This window comes from Cynocephalus volans, chromosome 18, assembly GCF_027409185.1.
Source record: "Cynocephalus volans isolate mCynVol1 chromosome 18, mCynVol1.pri, whole genome shotgun sequence".
Classification (NCBI taxonomy): Eukaryota; Metazoa; Chordata; class Mammalia; order Dermoptera; family Cynocephalidae; genus Cynocephalus; species Cynocephalus volans.
This window is the reverse complement of record NC_084477.1, coordinates 9,187,972-9,213,282: the sequence shown is the minus strand read 5'-3', so window position 1 is coordinate 9,213,282 and position 25,311 is coordinate 9,187,972. Positions and strand designations below refer to the sequence as shown.

General features: G+C 47.9%; 1 protein-coding gene across 2 annotated transcripts in view; it reads left to right on the top strand.

The window, feature by feature from the left end:
- Positions 1 to 1,335: 1,335 nt before the first annotated feature.
- STUM (stum, mechanosensory transduction mediator homolog) overlaps positions 1,336 to 25,311 on the top strand; it is a 51,122-nt gene continuing 27,146 nt past the window's right edge. For both annotated transcript variants that reach the window (XM_063082684.1, XM_063082683.1), the window contains exon 1: positions 1,336 to 1,534. In XM_063082684.1, coding sequence (XP_062938754.1) covers positions 1,336 to 1,534 — 199 coding nt within the window. The remainder of the gene's footprint in view (positions 1,535 to 25,311) is intronic.

Genomic DNA, 25,311 nt, shown 5'->3' with positions numbered 1-25,311 from the left:
TGAGCCCCTGGGCTGTTTTAGGGTCAATCACTATTGTTTCTGGAGAAAGAGGATTACTGGTAAGGAAGTAGATTTGTACCTTTGCAATTATTCAGACGATTCGCTGAATATCTGGATAATTCCAAAACCTTGAATCCTCCCAAACGTAAGAGGCGGATACTTTCATTCATTTACTTTTCCCAGGTGCAGAGGGGAAGGGGGCATTATTCAGAAAATCTAATTCAATTTAAAAAAAAATCTAATTCAATTTGGGGCCTCAAGCGGCGGGTTCCGACAGGGCCAATCCTCTGGCTCCTACCACTGCCGCATCAACACCAGAGGGCGCTGTGCGCTCACTGGCTCTTTAACCACCACGTCGAGCCCAGAACAGGCCCAGGTTCTCCCCGGTGCAGCTCAGGCTGCACAGCATCTGCCCTTTCTTGCAGCAGGCGTGTCCCTTTATTCGTCCATGTGAGCGTGTGAGCGTGTGTGTGTGTGTGTGTGTGTGTGTGTGTGTGTGTGTGTGTGTGTGTGTGTCTGTGTGTGTGTGTGTCTGTGTGTCTGTGTGTGTGTGTGTCTGTGTGTCTGTGTGTGTGTGTGTCTGTGTGTAGGGAATTAATTGCTCCATTTCAACCATTCTTGCAGAGACCTGGCCTGGTGTTGGAAAAGCTGTGTCTCCTGCTCCAGCTCTGCTATCGATCCCAGGATTGTTTTTTCTCCGTGACTCGAAACAAATTGGTTTAAATCAGGCGTCCCCTGTCCCCCGTCTCCCCGAGGGTTGAATGCACCCTCCAGATTAAGGGACGCGACCTCGAGGTTTCCCTGACGGTGCCGGCCGAGCGCACACGCCCAGGTGGCGGTGTGCGGGACAGGTGTCCCCGTTCACCTGTCTGGAGAGGGCTCGGGGTGTCCCTCCCTCCCAGTCCCCGGACACCCTGCGCCCTTGCCTCCCTTTCCTGCTTTCTTCCCTGCGCCCCGATTTCCATTCCTCAGGAGTGACGGGGTTGTGTGTGTGTGTGTGTGTGTGTGCGCGCGCGCGCGCGTGTGTGTGTGTTTGGTGGGGGGCGGGGGGTCGGACAGGAGGCGGGGAAGGGGCCCGGCGGGGAGGGGCGTCGGAGCGCTGTCGCCGAGTGTCACGCTGCCCTGCCCGCCCCTCCGCCGGGGAGTGGGAGCGCAGCTGAGCGCGCGGCAGAGGCCGGGCGCGTGGGGACGCAGGAGGGCGACACTCTCCGCCAGCCGCGCCGCGCCGCGCTCGGAGCCCGGAGCCCGGAGCCCGGAGCCGGCTGTCGCCTGTCCCCGCGCGCTGGGCGCCAGCCCCGGCAGCGGCCGCCCGGCTCCCGGAGAGCGCGCCCCGCCATGGAGCCTTCGCACAAAGACGCCGAGACGGCGGCGGCGGCAGCGGTGGCGGCGGCGGACCCTCGGGGGGCGTCCTCGTCCAGCGGGGTGGTGGTGCAGGTCCGCGAGAAGAAGGGTCCCCTGCGCGCCGCCATCCCCTACATGCCCTTCCCGGTGGCCGTCATCTGCCTCTTTCTCAACACCTTCGTGCCGGGACTGGGTAAGGCGCAGCGACCGCGACCCTTGTCACCCGGGCACCGCGGTGGCGTGGGGGGGGGGGAGGGATGGTGGGCGCGGCAGGAGACCCTCGGGCGGCCAGCGCTGCGCCCCCGGGGTGCCCTGGCAGGTGGCAGAAGTGCGTGGGGTGCGCGCCCCGGAGGGGACGTGCCGCGCCCAGGTCTGGGACCCGCTGGCGAGGTGGCCGGTCCCCGAGGAGCCGGAAACTTTGCGGGGGATGGTGGGGCGTGCGGGTGGCGGCCGAGACGGCTCCCCGGGACAGCTCCCGTCCAGGCGCCCCGAATCCTGCTGCTTCTCTCCGTCGCGCGCGCCCTTCCCCGAGCCCTGCTCGCCCGGGGACGTGGGGCTGGGGCCGCGGTGGCCGTGACCGAGCTCCTGGGCGTCCGAGAAGCCGGGTGAGCTGGGGAAAGGGGTCCAAGGCGGGCTTAGGGGACACCCTGCACTCCCCGTGCGCCCGCGGGGTGCGGACCGTGTGGGGGCGACAGCTCCTTAGCCAGGGTGTCCTCCGTCTCCTTCCCGGGTCCCCGCAGGGCGCCGAGGGGACGGGGATGATTTTATTAGTTTGGATGCTTGTGGGTTTGGACAGCATCTGGCCAGAGGTGACCCCTAAGTCCCCCTGATCCCTTCCGTTCCTGAGAAAGTGAAGAGCCAATGCACTTCTGCGTCGGACTCTGGCTGCCTGGAGGGGCATCTTGTCCCCAATTTTAAAACAGAGGCCCCAGGATGGGGCGGAGAGGTGAGCAGAGGTAGGGAAAGACTTTTCCTGACCCTCCCTCGTCTAGCCCTACCCCCCAATCTCTGCCCGACGCCCCTCCCCGCACCCCACTCGCCTTCTTGGCACCGCTGTCCTCTGGTGCTGAGAGGTGCCACCCCTCCCCTGCGGGGCTGGGCGGGCGGGGACCCCTGTGCCCTCTCCAGGAGGAAGCCTGCGCCTCTCAACGAGCCAGTGGCCAGCTTATGGCTCCAGGTTCCCAAGAGCAGAGGCCAGCTGGAAGTGGTTTTCCGCTTTATTGTGGCCTTTCTCACGGCCTCGGTCTACGCCAGCTTAGCAGGGGCCTCTGCGGTGGCGACAGCCAGGGCCACACCCACCCACGCAGGACGCTCTCGCTCGCCCCTTGGCGCTGACTGTCTTTCTGCACCCCCGGGGCTGCGGTGGCCAGAGCGGCCAATCTGTCTAAGCAGGAGGTTGGGGGGTCTTTAGCTGGGCACACCCTTCGGGGGTGCCTCCAGCGCCAGCCTCCCTGGTTGGTGTCATCTGGCCCGCTGTCCTTGCACATGTAGACACTGCGAGGCTGCGAGCTGCTGTGAATTTAGTTGTGTCAGAAATTCCCACCTGCTGGAGTAAAGAGAGACCGCCTGTCCCTCTCTCTGCAGGATGTGAGGACCACGAACAGAATGCATCTCGATTCCATTTTTTAAAACGTGGTGAAGTAAATGCCACCCTATGGTCTTTTGAGGAAACAAATGCACTGGTGCCAGGTGGGAGGGGCTGCCCTGCATCGCTGCTGGGTGAGGGAACCACCCCTGCGGGACAGCGGCCCCAGGAGGTGGCAGCTGCGCACCCCTGCTGCTCCTGGGCTCACCTGGCCAGGTGTCTTTCCCACGCTTAGCCAAAGCAGCATCCATTCTGCTGACCCTTCCCCTCCATCCCCCCAGGGTCCCCCTTCCCAGCTCCCTTTGCAGATCGGAATTCTATGGGATTCTGGTAAGAGACCTTTCTAAGAAACCAGGAGAAAATACAGGGAAAATAAACAAACTACAAAGTAAGGAAACAGGTGAGCCGTGGGTGTACAGACTTCTGAATTTTCAGTGACCTAATTCGGGCATTTTTTCCCCATTTTGTGTTGGTTGTTATTGTACAGTTTACTGGGTGCACACGCCCCTGCTTCGCTCAGATTGGGGATTCCTGACACTTGGTACTGTTTCTCATCTCTAAGTCAGGGACATGCTGTCTACCTCTCCAGGTTGCAGAGCGGATGGAATGTGATTGCATAAAGCCTTGGGTCTGGCACGTGGGAAGCTCTCTGGGGATGGTGGTTGTCTTGCTCTCCACTCTTCTGCAGAGCTGAGCACTGGTCCCATCTCTGGGTGGGGGTCACTGCAGCAGGGAGGCACTGTCCTCTGGCACCACTCAGAAGCAAAGGCTTCTTCTGAGTGCTTATTGAACTCTGCTCCTGCAGTGGAGTCCTGGATGACAAAGCAGCCCAGGCAAACCCAGTGGGTGTTTGCCCCCTACACCCCCCATCCTAGGAGTGGTTTGAATGGCCCCAGCTTTTGGCAATCCTCCCCTTGGCCCAGATCCACTTCTCCAAGTCCTCCTGGCTTATCTGAAGCTTCTGAATATTCATGTCTGGTTCTGCCCTTGGATGAAATGCAGCTTCTTTCAATTCATTCACTCATTTATTTGACCAACATAGGCACCCACCACATGCCAGGCCCTGGGGATATAATGATGAATAAATCAGTCAAGATGTCATAGACTGTCGAGGGAAATTGATGTGAACTTTGTTTGAGTTTGATTCGTGCTATGATGGCAGCAGAAACAGAGTGTTTTTGCAGCAGTTAATTTTTCCTGAGGGGTGGGAGAGGAGAGGTTCAGAGAAAGCCTCCCAGAGGGTGTAATGTTAGGTTAGACTTTGCTGAGAAAATCAATCAGGTGTCCCCAAGCACCTGCCATCATCACTACCCTCCCGCTCTCTGGAAACTGCTCAGACCACTGTCTCAAAGATCCCTTCTTTTTTCTGGAAACTTCCTTCCCTGTAAGTCTTCTCCTTGTTTGCAAATTGGGTGAGAGGACAGACATTGGGCTCAGTGGAGGCTTACTTTTTCCTCTGATTTAGGTATTTCAGGTCCATCCAGTCTGCAGGACCTTGATATTCTCCAGTGCTTTCTCCATTCAAGCAACAGTGCCATCAGGATAGCACATACACCATAAGAGAGCTGTTTCCTCTCCTGAGGAGTATATGGGAAGGAGAAATGGTTTATGATCACTCTGACTCCCCACTGAAACAAAGAAAAACAATTTTAAAAAGTGCATGGTGGTAGAGAGAGTCACCCTCCAGTCCTATTCAGGGAAATTCTACTAATAAAGGCCACTGTCAGTACCTTATGTTCCAACAAGTAGGGCATTTTATAAGTATATTCCCAATTATTTGTACAAGTAATGAAAGTTAATTGGCATGTACCCAAATGGCTGGAGACTTTGTCCATTGGTTAGGGGTATAATTAAACTTTCATATTTGGGGCTGGCCTGTGGCTCACTCAGGAGAGTGTGGTGCTGATAACACCAAGGCCACGGGTTCGGATCCCATATAGGGATGGCCGGTTAGCTCACTGGGTGAGTGTGGTGCTGACAACACCAAGCCAAGGGTTAAGATCTCCTTACTGGTCATCTTTAAAAAAAAAGTAAAAAAAAAAAAAAAAAAACTTTCATATTTAAAAATTATATTTATCTCGATATATCTTGATTTGGTGAAATGAAAACATTGATGTCTCAGGTAGTGACAGGGACAGTGGAAGGGACAGTGGAAGGGAAGGGACTGAGCATTAACCACTCCATCAGACTAATATTGGTCATTAATTTACATTTAATTTATCCCTAATACACTGCCTACTTTTTGACACTATGAAAGTCTTACTTCCCCAGTAAGAGCACCACAGGCTGGCTCAGCTTTTTTTCTCTCTCTCTTTCCTGTAGGCTCAATGATCAAACTGATGATTAATCCTGCCCAACCTTGTGGCATCTTTGCATTGTTGACTTTTTTGTTACTGTTTTGAGAGTTTATTCTTTGTCTATCTAAAGAGATAGTAAATTCTTTGAGAGCAGCAACTGTTTTAAATTTCTCCTTGAAATAATATGTTATAAATGAATACATATTGACTAGAATTATACTCCCAGAATAGGCACTAGAGGTCATTTGGTCCAATGCCTTCATTTTATATATAAATGAGGTAGGCCTGAAGATGCAAGGACCAAGGAAGTCTACACCCTAATTGACTTTTTAAGAAAGTTACTCGCTATATTTCAACAAAATAAAGGAATGAACTGAGAAAGAAGGTATGAAATCCAGGAAACAATGGATCTTATTCAGGGCAGACATGAAAAGCAGCCCCAGGATGAAATTGTTCAGCAGTGCTGAGAGCAGCCAGTTTTCATTAGGGTGAGAGGATGCAGGGCTCCAGGAAAGGGATCTCTGAGGATAGCATGAGAAGGGGACATTCCACAGTAGAGAGTATTCTTGGGATACTGCAAAAAAAAAAAAAAAAAAAAGAAATCATATTATAATAAAAAACAGAAAGCAAGCAAGAAAAACGGAAGGCAATTAGTAACTGCTGTAAAAATAAAAAGCCAAGTATTAAGATCAAAAGATGAAGCAACTGCCCAATTAGATCAGAAGGTCAGCAGTCCTCAAAAAGAAGAATAGAAAGATTAAACAGTAAATGGAGAGAGAAAGAAGTTGGAGACTTTTAGGGATATGGTGTATTAGGCATGTGTTTCTTCTATCAACAGGAAAAAAGAAAGGTGGATCAGAAACTGCAGGAAAAACAAAACATTTTTGTGAAAGGCAAAGCCCAAATATGAAGCAATCCAAAATGTGGCTTGATTTTGAGCAAGCAGTGGAATGTAAGAAAGGCTCTTGCAAGTACCTAAGGTCTGTGTCATTGGAACCGTGGTGCACAATATGGGCCCTCTGGTTCTGCACTGAGGGCTATTTGCTTAGTCATAAGAATGCAAATGCTGCTTAGTGATTTTCAGCTTCTCAAAGCAACAACACAGCACTGAAGACTACTTAAGAATAGCAATCCAGGAGCACATAAAGATTTTCCTTCTTGATATACAATGCAAAACACAGCTTGCAGAAGTTGGAGAATAGAAGAGAGAGAAATGGAATTGTGATAGATTAAATTATTATTCCCAGCTGTTCACTGTCCTCCCTGAAAGAGGGTAGCACTTCCCTTCCTGCTGCCACATGACTTGCCTGCCTCTTGTGGAAGGATACTTCCTCCCATACCCATAATGGCCTTGGCCACATGGCTTGCTTTGGCCAATTAAGTGTGAGTGGAGGTGACATATGCCATGCCAGACACTGTCAGAGGTAGTGTGAGGTTCTGCCATTGATATTTTCCCTCTCTTATGGATGGCAGATCTCAGAAGGAGGCTGCTTTTCAACCTGGTTCCCGAAATAAAGAGCACATCAGAAGCAGGACATGGAACATCACGGGAGTGAGAAATAAGCCTGAGTTGCAGAGATTTTGTTGTTATTAGCATTGTTACTGTCCAAACATTACGTACCAAAGTTGACTAAAACTTAGAGGGTAGGGTGGAGGTGTGAATAACCTCATCACATAGAGCAGGGAATCAAGACATGCTAGCTATGGCTGATAGACTAAGAAATAAAGGATGACCCATAGATAAACCGAGAGAGTGAGATGTTGGGGCAGTGGGATATGTATGTTGGGACAGTAGTAATATGCTGGCTCAGTGTTGGAACAAGAGTAGAAAGGAGTTGACAGTGATATGAGCAAGCTTATTTTTACATATCACAGCAGCAAGTCAAAAAATGATGTGCAGAGTTGAGAAAACAGAAAACAGCAGTATAAGCAGATTCTTTGGAGATCGGAAAAATATCAGAAGAATTCCCACTCTTTCTGGCATCATCAATTTTTCTCTGTCTACTGGCTTTTCCCAGCAGCATCCGTACGTGCTGAAACTGTCTCCCATCATTTAAAAATAGCCTCTCCTGATCCTATACCCCCCTCTGGCCATTTCTTTGCTCCCCTTTGCAAAATTCTCTTCAAGAGTTGCCTGTATTTGCTGTCTCCAATCCCTTCTCTCTCATTTTCTCATGAAGGCACTCGAATCATGTTTTTGCTTCCATCATTCACCTAAATTGCACTTGTTGGGGTCACGGGTCTCCTCCAGGTTGCTAAATCCAGTGGCCAATTCCCTCTGTCCGTCCTCCTGGACCTCAGCAACATTGGACGCAGCTGCTCACTCCCTCCTTGAAACCCTTTCTTCACGTGGCTTCTGGAACACCACACTCCCCTGGCTTTTCTTATATCCCACAGATCCTTGCTCCCTTTGCTCTTCCAGGCAACCTCTAAACTTGGGAGTTCCCCAGGGCACTTGACCGTCTTGAGCTTGATCTTCTCTTTTCCACCTACGCTCACTCCCTTCGTGATCTCTCCCAGTCTCAGGCTTTAAATTGCATCCTCTGAATTTGGGATCCTTTGCATCCTCTGAATTTGGGATCCTTTGCATCCTCTGAATTTGAGATCCTTTGCATCCTCTGAATTTGGGATCCTTTGCATCCTCTGAATTTGGGATCCTTTGCATCCTCTGAATTTGGGATCCTTTGCATCCTCTGAATTTGAGATCCTTTGCATCCTTGTAATTTGGGATCCTTTGCATCCCGAATTCAGATCCCCAGCTCAGACTTCTGCCCTGAATTCCAGAGTCTTGATCTAATTGCCTTCTCAACTTCTACACTTGGAAGCCAAAACACCCCAGACTTACCTTAACCCAAACCAAACTCCTGGTCTTCTTCCCCAGACCTTCTCTCTCATCTTTCCCCCTCTCAGTAAATGGCATTCTTCTTGTTGCTTAGGCCCCAAACTGGGACTCATCCTCTATTCCTCCTTTTCTCACACCCCACGTTCAATCTGTCAGGAAACACTCTTGTCTCTGCTTTTAAAATCTATTCAGTGTCTGACCACCTCTTGCCACTCTCTAGTCCAAGACTTCCATCTTCTCCTGAATTGTTGCAGTAGCTTCTTAAATGTCCTTCACCGATGCCCCTTGCAGTCTGCCCTCGACGTGGCAACCAGAGTGATCATTTTAAAACACGAGTGAATCAGAACATGTCACTTTTGAGCTCAAAACCCTCTAATGGTTCCCATGTCACTCAGAGTAAAAGCTTAAGTCCTTGTTATGATCTGTAAAGCCCTAGACCAGAATTTTCCAAGAGAAATATGAATCACATATGGGATTTAAAATTTTCCAGTACCTGTATTATAAAAGCAAAAAAAGGAATAGGTGAAATTAACCTTAATAATATATTTATTTAACTCAATATGTGTAAAGCATTGTCTTTTTAACATATCATTATAAAAATTATTAACGAGATAGTCTATATTCCTTTTTTGGTGTACTAAGTTTTGAAAATCCTGTGTGTATTTTACACTTACAGCACATCTCAGTTGGACACTTCAAGTGTAATTTCAAACGGATGTGTAAACAGCATCCACATTTCTTCTGAGATGTGGCAAGGACTTAGCTGCTGCCAGGAGTGGATGTGGCCAGTTAGCAGATGATGCAGAGAAAGTTTGTGTTATAATAAAGCACAGACAGTGTGCTAAGCAGGGGAGAGCTGACTTCTGAGTGCCTACAGCAGCTTTTCACTCTCCAGATGTGCCTTGTGTTCCTACTCTGTGCTAGGCTTGTGCTCGGAGCTGGGCCACAAAGTCAAACATGATGTGGTCCCTGCCCTCAAGGAGCTTCCAGTCTCATGCAGACAGGGCGTGTGCTTTCATGCAAGAGAGAGGGGGGCTGCTGGGGCCCATCTAATCCAGTCTGCAGCTGGGAGGGAATGCTTTCCTGGCAGACTTGGTGACTTGGGAAAGGAGCAACAGGTTGCACAGAATGACCTGGGGGGGCACCAAACTAAATAGCATTTCTGGCTCGACGTCAGATTCATGATGCCACAAAACATCACCGCAGGGGAGGGGAAGTTGAAGTCTGGAGGCTTCAGACCTAATTCTGGTTCCTTTTTTTTTTTAATTAAATATAGTTGATTGTAGATATCTGTAGGGTACAGCGTTGAATATCAACACCTGTGGGCAATATGCGATGTTCAAACCAGGATTACTGTATTTATCATTACACAATCTATTTGCTTTTTGTGGTCCTTCACCAATTTCTTGCTAACCACACCCCCCCCTTCCCCTCCTCTGGTGACCTCAGTTTTGTTTTCTCCTTTTGAAAGTTCAGGGAGTTATTGTGATTGTTGTGTCTTTCTTTTTTTTATTTGTTTATTTTTTTAAGCTCCCACTTATAAGTGAGGACATACATGTTTCTCTTTCTGTGCCTGGCTTATTTCACTTTACATAATTTTCTCTGAGTTCATCCCTGTTGCTGCAAATGGCAGAATTTCATTCGTTTTTTTATGGCAGAGTAGTATTCCATTGTGTACATATACCATATTTTCCTTATCCAGTCGTCTGTCAATAGAAATTGAGGTCAGTTCCAACTTTTAGCTATTGTAAACAGAGCTGGTTCCTCTGTAGCATGGAACCTTGAACAGGTCACTCAGTCCCTCTGACCCTCAGTCTCTCTACCCGTAAAATGGAAATAATAATCCCTGCTTGGCTACCTCACGAAGTTATTATGCTCTAACCATAGATCACGCCATGGTTAGAAAGAGTTATTGTTATCAATTCACATTAGCAAAATCCCCCCATCTTTATTGTAAATGGACAATGTATAATTATATAAATTTATGGGGTACAAAGTGATGTTATAATTTATTAATACAATGTGGAATAATTAAAACAAGCTAGTGAACATATCCATCACCTCAAATATTTAACACTTTTTATGGTGAGAACATTCAAAAGTTATTCTCTTAGCAATTTTGAAATGTACAACACTCTGTTATTAACTATATTCGCCATGCTGTGCAATAGAACTAAAAAAAAAAAATCATATTCCTCCTCTCCGAGATGTTGTGCATTGTGACCGTCACCTCTCCGTTCCCCCAACTCCCCAGCCTCTGTAACCATATTCTACTCTCTGCTTTTGTGAGTTGGATTGTTTTAGATTCTATATATAAGTAACAAGACGCAGTACTTGTCTTTCTGTGCCTGGCTTATTTCACTTAGCATAATGTTCTCCAATTCCATCCACATTGTTGCAAATGACAGAATTTCCTTCTTTTTGAGGCTGAAGAATATACTATTGTGTATATATATATATATATACATACCATATTTTCTTTATCCGTTCATCTGTTAATGGACACTAAGTTTGATTCCATAACTTTACTGTTGTGAATAGTGCTGCAGTGACCATGGGGGTGCAGACACCTCTTCAACAAACTCATTTTAAATCTTTTGGATAAATACCCAGAAATGGGATTGCTGGATCATATGGTGATTCTATTTTTAGTATTTTGAGGAACCTCCATACTGTTTTCGATCATGCTGTACTAATTTACATTCCACCAACAGTGCACCAGGATTTCCTTTTCTCCACAACCTGGCTAACAGTTGTTATCTTTTGTCTTTTTGATAAAAGCCATATGACAGGTCCAAGAGAAGAAAATTACAGACCCATGTCCTTGATGAACACAGATGTGAAATATCTCAACAAGATACTCCCAAACCAAATTCAGCAACACACTAAATGGATCCTCCACCACGATCAAGTAGAATTTATCCCTGGGACGCAAGGACGGTTCAATATATGTAAATCAATAAATGTGATACATCATATTGACTAACAGAACGAATGACAAAAACTATAGGATCACCTCATTAGATGTAGAAAAAGCATTTGATGAAATTCGACAACCTTGCGTGATAAAAACTCTCACCAAATTAGGTGTAGAAGCAATTTATCTCATCACAATTAAGGTCACGTATAAGAAGCTCACAGCTAAGTTTATACTCAATAGTGAAAAACTGAAAACCTTTCCTTTAAGATCTGGAACAGGACAAGGATGCCCAATCTTACCACTTCCATGCAACGTGGTATTGGAAATCCCTGCTGTAATAATTAGGCAAGAGAGAGAAATAAAAGGCACCCAGATAGGAAAGGAAAAAGTGAAATCATCACTGTTTGCAGATGACATGATCTCATATATAGACCCCCCTACAGACTCCACCAAAAAACTGTTAGAATTAATAAGTGAATACAGTCAAGTTTCAGGATACAGAATCAATGCACAATTAGTAGCAACATGCCCTTTGTTCTCAAGATCACTCATGGAGTATTTCTCAGAGTGACACCTGAGGGTGGCCAATGAGCGCTTCCAGCTCTCCCAGCATCCTGGGAGCTGAGACCTGGGCACTCCTGCTGGGCACCCGACCAAACCCCACGCACCTGACATGCTGGGGTGAGGTGAAGAGCCCACGTTCTCTAGAGCCTGGTTTAACACACCAAGTGGAGGGTGTCTCCGCTCTGCTTCCAAACCCTGGGCCTGGGCGAGGGATGTGCCTCTGAGGCTAACTTTACAGTTTGGTAAAAGGCTGTGGGGACATGTAAGTGGTGAATGAGTGTGTGTGTGTGTGTGCTGTATGTGTACACCTTCACCTGTAGTTATGCTGTATGTGTACAACTTCACCTGTAGTTATGTTGCTATAAAAATCAGAGGATTGTTCCTAGGTCTGTGTTTGAACATCCCAGCGTTTATCCATGCTCGAGACACGCACTTGGTGGTTTAGAGCCTTCAAGTCACGTCACCTGCAGCAAGGTGGGGCGGCAGTTGTACCTGCAGTGTGGGAACTTCCCAGTGACAACCAGGTGCTGCATCTCATTGGCCTGGGCTGAGTACATTTTCTCAAAGCCACGTTAACTAGGAATGACGTTTCTATGGGAAAGTGGAGGTGATGGTAAGGGGACGATATTTTCCTACTCAAAAGGCAGAGCACGGGGATTAATTATGCATTTGTTTTATGAAAGATCTTAAATTACATCAAAGAAGTTGCTTTTCTTGAAAGGAGTAAAATGACATGAGACCAGGGCTGTCCTTGAACTTGGAATGAGTGGGGGCCATGGGCGTCCCTACTGAGCTGAGCACTAATTAGCTTTGGTTTTTGTTGGCTGAGAAATTTGACCCTGAGGCCAAGAATAATTTGGCGTTTATGGAAAAGGACCTGTCCTGAAACCTCAACAAAGAAAACGGTCCAACTTTCTGGCAGGAAGCAAGCAGCCTGGAGTCCATGCGACACTGTTGGGGAGGTTGTCACGTTTTATTTTCTGTTTTCCTTTAAAAAGAAGCATCTCACCCAGCAGAAAACTTTCTCAATGAAAATGGAATAGCCTGGCACCAGTGGCACAAGTTGAAACGTGGGGCATGTCCATGGTAGAGGGAGCCAGTCCCTCTGGGACAGGGGGGCTCTGGCTCCAGTTGGGGGAGCTGCACTGGTCTTCCTGGGTCGCATCCGGCTATGGCTGTGGCATTCCGTTACCATTCCAATAGAATTTCTATGATAGCAGATTAAATGCGTCTCTGCTCATGTCTCGGCTCTGGTCATTGCCTGATACTGTGATGCTCTGCAGCCTTCAGTAGCTCCCTACTGCCCATTGAACTAAGCTCGTCTTCCACACTGGACCTACGAGGCTGTAGTGAGTTTCACTTTCTCTTTCCCTCAATTTATTTAGGAGCAATGTTGCCCCTGGTGCACCCCCTGTCTAGATCACCCTCTTGCACCATGACTGCCTAACTCCTACCCAGGCTTCAAAGCCCATCTCCAATGCCCTCATCTGATAGCCTTTCTTGACGACTCCAGCGAGGTGGGGTCCTCCTGATTCAGAATGGTCGGGTCACTTAGGACATTTTTCTCACTGTGCCTGAAATTCTGGATCTTTCGTTGTTTTCTTAATCCTCTTATGTGAATCATCTCCTTGAGGGTAGGGGCTATATTTGATCTTCTATCTCCCATAGCACCTAGTGCTGTTACAGTAGGTATTTGTTGCAGTGAAGATACATAAGCATACTAACTACCAGCTGGAAAGGTGGAACCTGGAGCAGGTCCTTGTCCCTTTAACCCAAGGAACACAGGCCTTCATGTCACTTCTCAGCCTTCCTAGCTCAGAGGGAAGTAAGGGGTAGAGTTCTCAGGGCCCCACGCAGGGTGGGAGAGGTGGGAGAGGTGTCCCCACACCCCAGCACATGTGTCTCTGAGGAGCCCTTGGTTCCCTGATCATTTAAGAGGGACATGGAGCAGATGAGAGCTGTTAGCTACCCCACGGCTGGGGACAGATGGCATGCTGTGTGGGGGACTCAATGGAGCAGTTATGATGTTACTGAGAAAAGCAGGATCACCGTCCATAATTACCCCGTATCCTTTCGAATTGCGTAGCTAATGACTGACAAGTGTCAGGGGAGTGGCAGAAGTGATCGATCTTAGTAAACTTCTTAATGAAGATTGATTTGGGCAATAACCACTCAACCCAAATCTAGTGGGGAAAGTTTTTTTTGTTTGTTTGTTTTGGGGAGGTTTTTTTTGGCAGCTGGGGACCTTGACCTATGGTGTGACCCACACCATGCTCTAACCAAGTGAGCTAACCAGCCAGCCCCAAAATCTAATGGGGAAAGTTTGATGAGGAGCAGGATATTTATTTGTGTGATCTCAAAGTGTCTGCCCTCAGAATGCTCATAACTTGCCAGGGGGGGAAAATCAGGGAGTGGAGAAACCAGACAGCATCTTGACTGGGTCAGTTAACCTCACCTGAACCTTAGTTATGCTAGGTGGAAGGAGCCAGCCACAAAAGACCGCACATGGTATGACTCCATTGATAGGAAATGTCCACAATGGGCAAATCCATAGAGACAGATAGTAGAGCGTGGGGAGGGGGAGGTTAGGAGTGGAGGTGGGTGACTGCTAATGTGTATGGGGTTTCTTTTGGGGGAGGTGAAACTGTTCTAAATGTTCTAAAATTGGTTGTGGGGATAGTTGTGCAACTCTGTGAATAAACCAAAAGCCACTGAATTGTTAAACGGGTGAATTGTATGGTATGTGAATTCTATCTCAATAAAGCTGTTAAAAAATTAACATCAGCAACAAGGGACAGACCGACATCACATGCCTCTTCTGATAGGAGAGGGACACACTATCACTTTTGTATTGTTCTGGCCAGGGGTGCATAACTTGAATTTATTCATGAGGAAACATCAGACAAACCCAGATCGAGGTGCATTGTACAAAATACCTGACCTGTGTTCTTTAAAAATATCATTGTCATGAAAGATTAAAGGAGACTAAAAAAATGTAACAACTGTATGCAAAGCATGATCTTGGATTGGATTCTGTGCTGGAGGAAAAAAAAGAAATACCAGTAAGGACATTATTGAGACAATTTACAAAATTGGGATCTGGACTGTAGATTAGATAAAAAGTTATTGTATCAACAATAAGCTTTCCAAGTTTGATAGCTATACTATGAATATATAAGACAATATGTATTTCTTTGGAAACACTCTGTGAAGCTTTAAGGAGTAAAGGGCCATAACGTACGCACCCTATTTACAAATGGCTCAGAGAGAATAAATAAGAATATCAAGAGAGAAATACAATAACAAGAAAGATGTAGTAAAATGTTCATCTGGGTAAAGGGTAGAGAGGAGCTCTCTATATTACTTTTGCAACTTTTCTGCTAGTTTGAAAGTATTTTAAAGTAAAAAGTTTAAAAAATGAGATGGCTAAAAGCCAAACATACTCAGTTCAGACAGGGCAGACAGGGCAATTGTACCTAAATCCAAAGTCCTGTACCCTGAGTAAGTCACATCTTCTGTCCTATCACTTAAGATCTGGCAGCTCTAACTAAATCAGGGGCCATCTGGGGACCGTGGGAAGAACGTCCTGGCATGAGGTGGCATTAGCTTGCAAGACGCAGGCCTTCAGAGGAGCTTTTCCTAGGCACCTCTCCTATTAAAACCCCATGGGCGCACAAACATTGGTTGCAGCTATTGGAGAGTATGGGGTGTTTCTCTGCTATATTGGCACTGGCTTGATTATACTAAAGTGAGTTTCCCAGAAGGCTGGGCCAGTGCACACAGCCCGATTCCTTTCAGTGCCTGTCAGATCTGAAGAGGCTGTGTTCCTTTGGGGCCGACCAGAAGTCTAAATGCCTCTGCCAGAGCTGGAGCAGATCCCAACGCTGCAGAGCTATTTTGGAGAAGTCTTTATTTTCTTGGTTATTCCTCTTTTTGACATCTCAGTGTGGAGTCCAAGAATCATGCACGGACCTCAAAGAAACCAACTCAAAGCATCAACTGATGGCTGCACCACACCAACAGGGCCTGGGACAGCTGCCCCTCAGCCTTGGCTGCTCTGTGGGCTCATGGGGGTTGAACACGCAAGTGGAAGCTTTCCAGGAATCACCCTGCGGCCTGACTCAGAAGGGAAAAAAGTAAACATAACCATCTTAGGCCCAAAGAGCCGGGGTTCTGAAGATCAAAGGAGAAGTGGGGTGGGGGTGGGGGACAGATACAGCCTCGATCACAAGTGGGGCTTGGCCAAAAGGCTTGGGTGGTCTTGGGTCTAACTGCCCAGGGCTGGACTCTGAAGCTGATCTATGCTGAAAGAGGGGCCTCGGTGCTTGGGAATCGATTCGGGCTGAATCAATTTGTTTGGGAAAGCAAACACAGAAAAGCCATGGGTCTGGCAACAAACCCGACTGCTTGGGAAGGGACCACTGCATGGTTTATTTTCCCAGCTAGTTTCTCCTCTGGGTCCAATACAACTCATGTTGCAGAGTGTTCTAGATCTCCCTGTGCGGGTCCCCTGAGGACGTGGGAGCTGGGGCTACCTGTGTCAAGACTGGTACTCAGGATGTGCTTGGAGATGGATCAAAGTACTCCTTGGAGGTGGACCCAGAGGAGAGGGTGGGGAGTGGTTATGTTCCCCCAGGCTGTTTTGATTCCCCCATTTCAGGTCCTGCATGGGAATCCCTGCCCACCATCTCCGAACATCAGGGGGTTGGCACTGCCACCAATCAGAGGGAAATGCATGTGATTCTTAACTTGCATCTGAAGCAGTTAATCCTGACGAGGCTAGGCAGCCAGATGGTGCAGGCAGAACATGCATTAAAACCAGGCATCTATTCTGGAATACCTGGTCTACCTGCCAGTCTAATGTTGAGTTTTCTCACTTATCGTGTGGGTTAGTCTGGTCTCTTCAACTTCACCTTCAGTGTCTGTCTTGCCCAGTGTGTGGCCCAGTGCAGAGCACCCAGTGGGATCCCAGCTGGGAAACGTGCCCCTTCTTTAAGGCAGGGAGGGGAGAAAGGGAGAGTGAGGTTGGGGCTCTGGCTCCCCCATTCCTCCAGCTTCCTGTCTATGACCACAGCTTCCATTCTGCAGACTCAGACAACACTGCCCTGCCTGCTGCCTCTCACGCAGGCCCATGGGTGGGCATGGTTTCCTGCTCTAGCTGGTCTCTACACGCCCATCTCTCTCCTTGGTTCTCCTGGTCCTGCCCAGACAGACCCTCGTCTCCTCCTGCAGACCCTGGGGGTGACAGCCTTTGCTTCCTGTGGGGACCCTCACTTGCACAGAGAAGTTTGTTTCTAGCGCCCCTGAGGGGACCGTGGGATCCTGAACCCAAAGACTGGGCACCACGACTGCTCCCCCACCCGCCCCTCCACTGCCACCGCCTCCACCTGGTTTTCCTAGAGAAGCTGATTTCTCACAGTCTTCCTCCTGGAAGCTCTGAAACAGCGAGGACGTGGAGCCAGAGCTTCCTGCCTTCTGAAAAGCGTGGGTGTCCAGCTTCCAAATGGCTCGTGGTGCTCAGGAGATGCCATAGTCCCAAGTGGGCTGGGGGAGGGGGCGAGGTGGGGGCTTGAGAAGGTGATGAGGGGGACTTCAGGCCCCTGGCGCTTGGCTCAGAGACCTCCGGGCTGCCCCTCCTGTGCAGGGGCTTTCCTGGGGGCACAATTCAGGGTTCTGCCTGCTGTCCTCTCAGGAAGCCCAGATGGCTGGAGACATTGCGGCCCCCTCCCCACCCCTCAATGACATTTCCACCTTCATCTGGAGCCTTCACTTTGGAGGATGCATCTGCCCAGCTTGTGGTTTGTGCTTCGACTTAACAGCCATTCCTTCTTAAGCTTCATGCGACAAACAGAAAATACTGAAAGCAAATCACTACTCAGTCCAGTGTTCCTTCCATTCCCGAGGACCCATCGCTCTCCTTTTTTTGTCCCTTCTTTCCTTCTGTTCCCCCATCCTTTGGAGACTGAGACCAGCTAAAAAATGAAATCATCAGTTGCGTGGTTTGATTTTTCTTCCTCCACTCCCAAAAAGAACCTCCACTTTCTGAATAGTCAAAGCCCCCAATGATTACTTGTTATGAAAAGAGCCATCAAAATATGCCTATTACATTTTAAGTCTCTACAGAAGACACCAAAAATTAGTATCATCTACTTAAAAGGATCCCATTTGATCGCCATACCAATTGCATTTTTTTTTAAAAAAGCAAAAAGGTTCTAGGTGGGTAATTCTGAATCTGTTTTTTTTTTCCCCCTCCTGTGTGATTTGAGTGCAGACTTCTGAGAAGCAGGTTTTATAATAGAGATTCAGTCAGGCTAAATCACAGCAGCAGAAGCTTATGCAACTGCTAAAAACCTATGAGTTAAAAATGGAATAGTCTTGCAGAGTAGGGAAGGTAATAATATCAGCGATGAGAAAATAGAAAGTAAGAAATTAGTATTTCAGCAATTCAGGTCTCTTACCCACATTGTTCTGCACCAGAAGACCCTGGTGTTATTTTCCAGGATAAATCCAAAGTGCAACCTCTTATTAGAAAAATCAAACTTTGCTTTCACAAATTCAACCCTCTGCCCCCAATTAATCCAGGGTCAAGAGCCCTTTTCCTGACTTTTTGCCCTCGTGTCACAAAACACATTTTTGTATTTGTTAGAATCTGTATGTTCACTAATGCCCATAATGGAACAGATTTTAGATTTTTATAAGTGGGTTTTGTTAATTTGCTATTTTAAAAATACTTGTGAGACCTTTACAGTTGCCATGGCGATATGATTTCCATAAACATGATTTTTGTGTGGAGTTTTGCACATTGAAGGCTGGGGTTGATATGCAGAGTCGGGGGGAAAGTAGGTGGTGAATTTGGCAGCCACCCCATTCCTGCTTCCATCAAATGCTGCAAATAAGATTCCGAGAATCCATGTTCTGGCAGAGACCTGGATCTCTCAACAATATGATTGACATAAGAATCTTCTGGAAAGTGGACCTGGTCAGGGGAGAAGACCAGCCTGTTTCTGGAATGAAACCCACTGCTCTGCTGATCAGTGGTCCTGTCCAGGTCATACTGACCTGAAACATCTCCCCATACCAAAGGCTCAAGAAGCCGTCAAGGATTAGATGTCTTGGAGCAACCCAAGGGGTGGTGAGGAGCCCAAAGGCTCTTTTTTTCCTTTTATCAGATTTGTCCAAAACTCCCATTTAATGCACAATGCTGCTAAAAGGCCAAATATTTGCAATGGAAAATAACAAAGTAAAAACACAACAATATTAGCTGCTACAACACAAAAACATTGACTAAGAAATAGTTTCATATTTTATCTTGAATGCCAGTGATTGAGGAAAAGCAGATTTAATTAGAAGAAGAGGTAGATGGTCCTAATGGCACCAAATGGCATCACTGTTATCAATTAGGCCAGACATTTGTTTTGGCTCGCAGAGGGGTTACCATTAAACTTTATTTCCCAGAGAATGGATTTATGAAAATATCGAGGGAAGAGCAGAACAAATAAGAGAGAGAATTTTCTAATAACTAACAACACTTTGGAGAACAAATGACTAGTGAAAGGAGTTAAGGGCAGAAGTGTGTCACCATGAGATGTTTCCTTCTGGGGCTCTCTAGCGAGCAGGTTGGGCATTTGGTGCCGGGCGCTGCCTAATTGAGCACCTGGGCACAGCCGAGGGGTTTGAATCACTCAGAATTATGAATCATAAGGAATTATGAATTACTAGAAAGCCATTGTGTTGGATGTTATTATTTATGTAGTGCCAGAAATGCAAACAGGACCACCCAGAGGAGGATGGGGATGCCTGGGAGAGGTCATGTGTGTGCCCAGCGTGTGCACACGGGAGTCTGCACACCGGGGCCTTGAATGTGCACGTTCAGACACATGCATGTTTGGAAGTCTGTGCAATCGGAAAGACCCAGAGCGCCGGCCCCTTTCCGACAATCTCACACTAGTGGGAGAGGTCAGGGGACCGTCCAGTCTGCAGACTCTATGGCGACAGCTGGCAGCTCCAGCTGACTTGTGACTTGTTGAGTGTTTTTATTGAAAAAGAAAAAGAGTGAGATTTGGAGTAAGGTTTTTTCTGAGAGTGCTCGGGGTTTGAGTCCCACCGCAGGTTCAGGGCAGGGAGGCCAGCACCTCTGCAGGCGGTGGCTTCCCTGCCTGGGACCTGGGGACCTGCCTGCCTGCCTTGTCTGCCCTCCCCACTGTCACCCCTGGGAGGGGCGACTTGTTCAGGGTGCTCAGAGGGCTTCCCAAGCATTTTTGTTTGCCCTGAAATAGCCCAGAGGAATTTGGCAGGGACAGCCACGGGGACACAGCTCACCGCCCCGTCCAGAGTGGGAATTGGAACCAGAACGCTGCCTGCAGTGCAGCTCCAGCTTCTTCCTTCAATGCACATTTAATTTAAAAAAAAATTTTTGTTAAGCATCAGTAGCAGGCAGCTTGGCTCAGGCTGGTGGGCGGCAGGAGGGCAGGGAGTGAACCTGCTTGTGCCTGGCTGCCCGCTGTCCCGGCTGCTAGGAGGAGCAGCACGTCCCTTGTCCCTCGTGAAATGCACTGGGGAGCTTTGCCCCAGCGGCACAGCCCTCTGAGAGACACCTCAGTGCCCCCCATGCAGGAAGGGCAGGGCCAGTCCTTGGTGCCCCCACCAGGAATGCGGAGGGCCCGTTTCATCCTCTGAGAAGCAGAAACATCTGCCATGCAGCCCAGGGGCGTGGGAGGTTGAGGTCCCCTGTGGGGTCCCCAGCAAAAGGGCATTTGATGATGGAGGCAGGGACCCAGAATGCTGGGATGTGTGTGTACGTGTGTGTGCACACGCTTTGCTTCAAATCCTGGTGACCCTCTTCTGGGTACGACTTTTTTTTTTTTTTTGGAAGAAATACCTCCCGGGTCCCACTCTACTACAGGATAGCTGTGTGACCTTGGACAAGTGACTTAAACTCTCTGTGCCTCAGTTTCTTCGTCTGCAAAATGGGGCTAACGATGCTACCCACCTCATAGGACTCTCTTGAAGTCTTAGAAGAGTTCTTTGCGCCTAGTGAGGGTTAAATATTATTGTCACTGTCCTTAGAATCTGTACTGGGGTGAAGCCAACCCCTCCCATTCTGGCTCTGAGAGGTCTAGTGCTGTGTGAAACAGCAGGGCCACTAAACCATGGGCCTGTCAAGCACAGGAATGCAGGACGACGGGTCCTCACTTGGTTCTGTACCTACAAGGCCTGCCATGTAGCAGGAGCTCAGTAATTCTGGAACAGAGTAACCCATCAGGGACATGGCTGATGTGTGGTCCTCCACTGTGGTTCTCCAACCCCAGGGTGCATCAGAATCCCCTGGGAAGGTTGGTGACAAGGTAAAGTCCCAGCTCCTACCCTCAGAGAATCTGATTTAGTATCAGTAGGAGTGGGGTGGGGCTGGGGAGCTTGCACTGTTTGAAAAGCACCCCATTTGAGAGCCACTCACTCCTGGGGAGCCTCCGTGTAAGGTGCCCCCAAGGCCTGGGGTTGGGGGGTACTATGGAGAACCAGCATGTGGTGGCGTGGCCCTCTTCTGCCTTCAGAACTGGGGTGGGAGGTGGAATGGGGTCTCACATGGGTCTGCACTCTCTCGTAGAAACACCGAGGAAAACTAGAGCCTTCCAGGGAGAGAAATTGTGGTTGGGTTGATTGAAAGCATATTTAACTTGGAGCCGCTCCACAGGAAATGGTGAGGTCACAGCAAAGATGTCCTGAGTCGAGGTCACTTAAATGTAATTTGACCTTGAATAGATAACAGTCCTTGCCTCTGAGATTCTCGGGGCTATTTTCCAGTCTGTTTTTCTAGTATCCATTACACTCATTTAACAACTTTGGACAAGGATGTATTAAGTGCTTGAGATGGAGTGGGCACTCGGTCCAATCCTGGGTCTACAGTGATAACTCTCATGAAGACGGACTTCAGTGGAAGTTGGAAACCCAAGGTAGGGGAGGTCAGAGTGACAGAAGAAGCATCTGCTCTATGATAATATTGGGGGACCTGATCACACCTCTCAGCATTGGACAGATCATCTAGGCAACAAGTCAGTAGAGTAACCATCACTACTTTAGAGGGAGAGAAGAAATCTAGGGTTAACAGAGGTGGTAGGGAGGAGGAAGAAGGGGATGGGGTGAGATTGGGCAAGGGGCATAAAGAATAATTATGATTTGTAACAATATATATGCTAGTAATATTGATTTGATCAACATATCTCAATGTTGAACCCCCAAAATATGTATAATCAACTTTGATTCAATAAAAATTTTTTTAAAAAATGCTAAAAGGAGCCCCCAGGACATGGCCACAGCTCACTGGGTCCTCAGGGGGTCTGCTGCACATCAGGGTCCCTCCCGTCTTCTTGGCTGGCCCCAGCCTGAGCCCTGCTCCTCCCAGGAGGCCCTTGGTGTTTGCAGGCGGCTTTGGCTGCAACAGTGCCCTCCTTTCTGCCCAAGGCCATCACCCAGAGCTCTGAATGTGGCTCCTTGTTTGGGTAATCAGAGCAGTTCATTGGATTTTCCTTGGTGCTGAAGATCCGGCCTTTGGAAAACAGCTGTTAGTATAACTTGCGCCCAAGAAAAGACACACTGGAGTTGAGTGGGGAAAGAATGTGCTTTTATGGAGCTGTGTGTTTAAAGATACATCTGGGAGCTGTTTCTTAGCAACAGGGCTTATCCAGAGCACACTGGCAGTGTCAGAACATCCAAGGATACCCGATGCCCCCAAGCACCGTGCAGAGAAAAGAAATCTACAGAGTAGGAGAGAGGAACCTGAGCATAGCTTATGCCACAGGTGGAAAAACTCAGAATCCTGAACAGATGTAGTCACCACTGGCTCAGATGAGAGAGCACTGGGGGAGAATAGTTCCTACCTCCATGAGTCTTCCTTCTGGCCAGAGCAAGCTTTCCTGCAAGGAGCATGACACAGAGGGCTCTTCTGTCCTTATGCTTCCGTCCTTCCCTGGTACCAGAGTCCCAGCATCTAACCAATGACCTTCTGTCCTTTGTAGTAGAGGAATGCGGGGTCAAGCATGGGAGGAGATATTAGAGACCTCAATCCAGAGGTTCTTAACCTTGTCTTGGTGTCCTTGGAGCCTTTAGCAGTTTGGTGAAGGCTTACACCGCTTCTCAGAATAATGTGTTTTTTAAAATGCATTTAATATGCAGACCTACCAAAAATACCTCAGTGATATTGAAAAAATTATCAAAATATTTTTGGAAAATGCCAACTTGTATATAGAAACATCATGCTTCTGGATTAAGGCATTAATTTAAGTAAGATCCAGCAGCAGGTCTAATAAGTACTCTAACTTTAAATTAGTGAAAAGTATCCATGATGTTTCGAGAAATCAGCTTCTCAGCTGCAATGGGGTACGGGAATATCTACGATTTCATGAATAGCAGGTTCTGCTAATGTTATCGTGGTCTTTGCTTACATTCATAATGAAAGGAAATGCTAAAATTGAACAGAGGTTAGTGACAATTAAGATGAAATTTTTCGCAGTCCCAGTTCATGGATCCCTGAAAGTTGCTTAAAAACCTGTGTTGTCAGAGCTGCTACACTGGCATAGACAGACAGACAGAAGCAGCAAGACACCATAGAACAAACACAGTCAATGAATAATAGGCTGCTGTGAAAACCTGTCACCCACGTCATCTAAGAAGCCCGTGTTGTCACCTTCCTCCACAGAGGGGCTTTCACCGCATAGGTGTCCCGGGTCAAGGTCATTGAAATGTCATTTGACATTGGGTAGATAACAGCTCTTGCCTCTGAGATTCTCTGGGTTTTTTTCAGTATGTTTTCTAATATTTACTACATTCATTTAACAACTTTCTTTCTTTATTTATTTTTAATTTATTTTATTATTTTATTTTTTTGTCTTTTTCGTGACCGGCACTCAGCCAGTGAGTGCACCGGCCATTCCTATATAGGATCCGAACCCGCGGCGGGAGTGTCGCCGCGCTCCCAGCACCGCACTCTCCCGAGTGCGCCACGGGCTCGGCCCATTTAACAACTTTCAACAAGTATGTATTAAGTGCCTGAGATGGAGCGGGCACTCGACCCAATCCTGGGTCTACAGTGATACTCTCATGAAGACGGACTCCAGTGGAAGTTGGAAACCCAAGTTGGGAGAGGCTGACAGTCCTAGGGAGAGTGAAAGTGGAGTGGGTCATGTGTATTAGTCTGTTTCTGTTGCTTATAACAAAATACACAGAACTGGGTATTTTATAAAAAAAAATGAAATGTACTGCTTACAGTTTCTGAGGCTGGGAAGTCCAAAGTCCAGGAAACACATCTGGTGGGGATCTTTCTCGGTGGTGATTTCAGCCACACAGGGTATCACATTACGAGATGGCAGAGCAGAGAGAGATTCTCACGTGCTCTCCAGTTAAAGCCCTCAGAACCACGCCCACGACCACCATTATTAATCCTTTCATTAGTCATGGTCCTGCAATCCAATCACCTCTTCACGGCCCCACCTTTCAATGACCATAATAGGATTTCCCACTGTCAACAGTTACAGTGGGAATTAAGTTTTAATGTGTGGACTTTGGGGGACACAATTCAATCAATCCACAGCACCATGTTTCCTGGTGAGCAGACCGGGCCGAGGTGAGCCTGCTTTGTGCAAGCTCCCTCGAGAGGGCATGGCCTCCAATGGATTAGGTGGCCCAGAGAAGCTTCCTGAGTTCCTAGAGTCCCTGAGATGGCCACTAGGTAGCACTCTTGGGACTCAGGCACTTTAGCTGCTCCAGAGAAAGTGCCCCAAATACCTAAATGCACCCCCCAGTGGTTCTGCCCTGGCATTGGGCAGGAAAGTCGTGGGGTCCATGGTGCTAGTTCTTCTGGAATGGGAGCAGGGTCACAAAAGTTAGAGCTGGAAGGGACCTGGGGAACAGCTATCCAAGCGTCAGAGGCAAGAGGGACTCTCCCCGGTCACATAGCGGTAGAGCCAGGGCTAGAACCCAGGGCTCCTGACCCTGATTCCCAAGCAGTGTGAGGTGACCGCGCTTTCCTTCTCTTGACTCTACTTGCCCCACAGGGGAGGCAGGGTGGAGGCCATGGCTGATGCACCAAGGGGAGCAGGGGGATGGAGATCATGCCTGAGTCCTGGGCCTGTTGCACGTTATGAAAGAGGACTTGTTGTTTCAATACAACTATTTGGGGAGGTAGTCCAGCCCCTGCAATAGCGATATCTGGGCAATTCTCACACTAGTGATCCAGATCCCTGCCTAGATTACTACACACTGCAGGTTTCCAAAACGGTGCATCAGTCCTGCCATGCCTGGCTCTACCCTTTCTAACCTTGGCCAGCTCATTTAAGCTTTGTGCTTCAGGCTGAATGAACTTGACATTCATAGTACCTGTGTCATAGGCTCAGTGCTGTGAGTTAATATACACAGAGCTTTTGTGACAGATGGCAGTGGGTTAGTCGTGACACTTTCAGTTAAAAGTGTCAGGAAACCAACTCAAGCTGGTTTAAACAGAGACAGAATCTATTGGCTCACAGAACAGTATAGATCAGGGCACATGGATTTCAGGCCTTGCCGGATCCAGGTGCTCAAAGATGTCCTCAAGACTCAGTTTCTCTTTCCAGCTCTTGGCCCTGCTTCCAATCTCTATATGGTTTGATTTTTTTTAGGTGGACTCATTCTACATAGTGGCTCCCAGGTGCTCCATGGTGACAATGTCTTTTAAACTAGCAATCCCAGTGAAAAGAGGCCATTTTATTTTTAAAATAAAAATTGTATATATTTA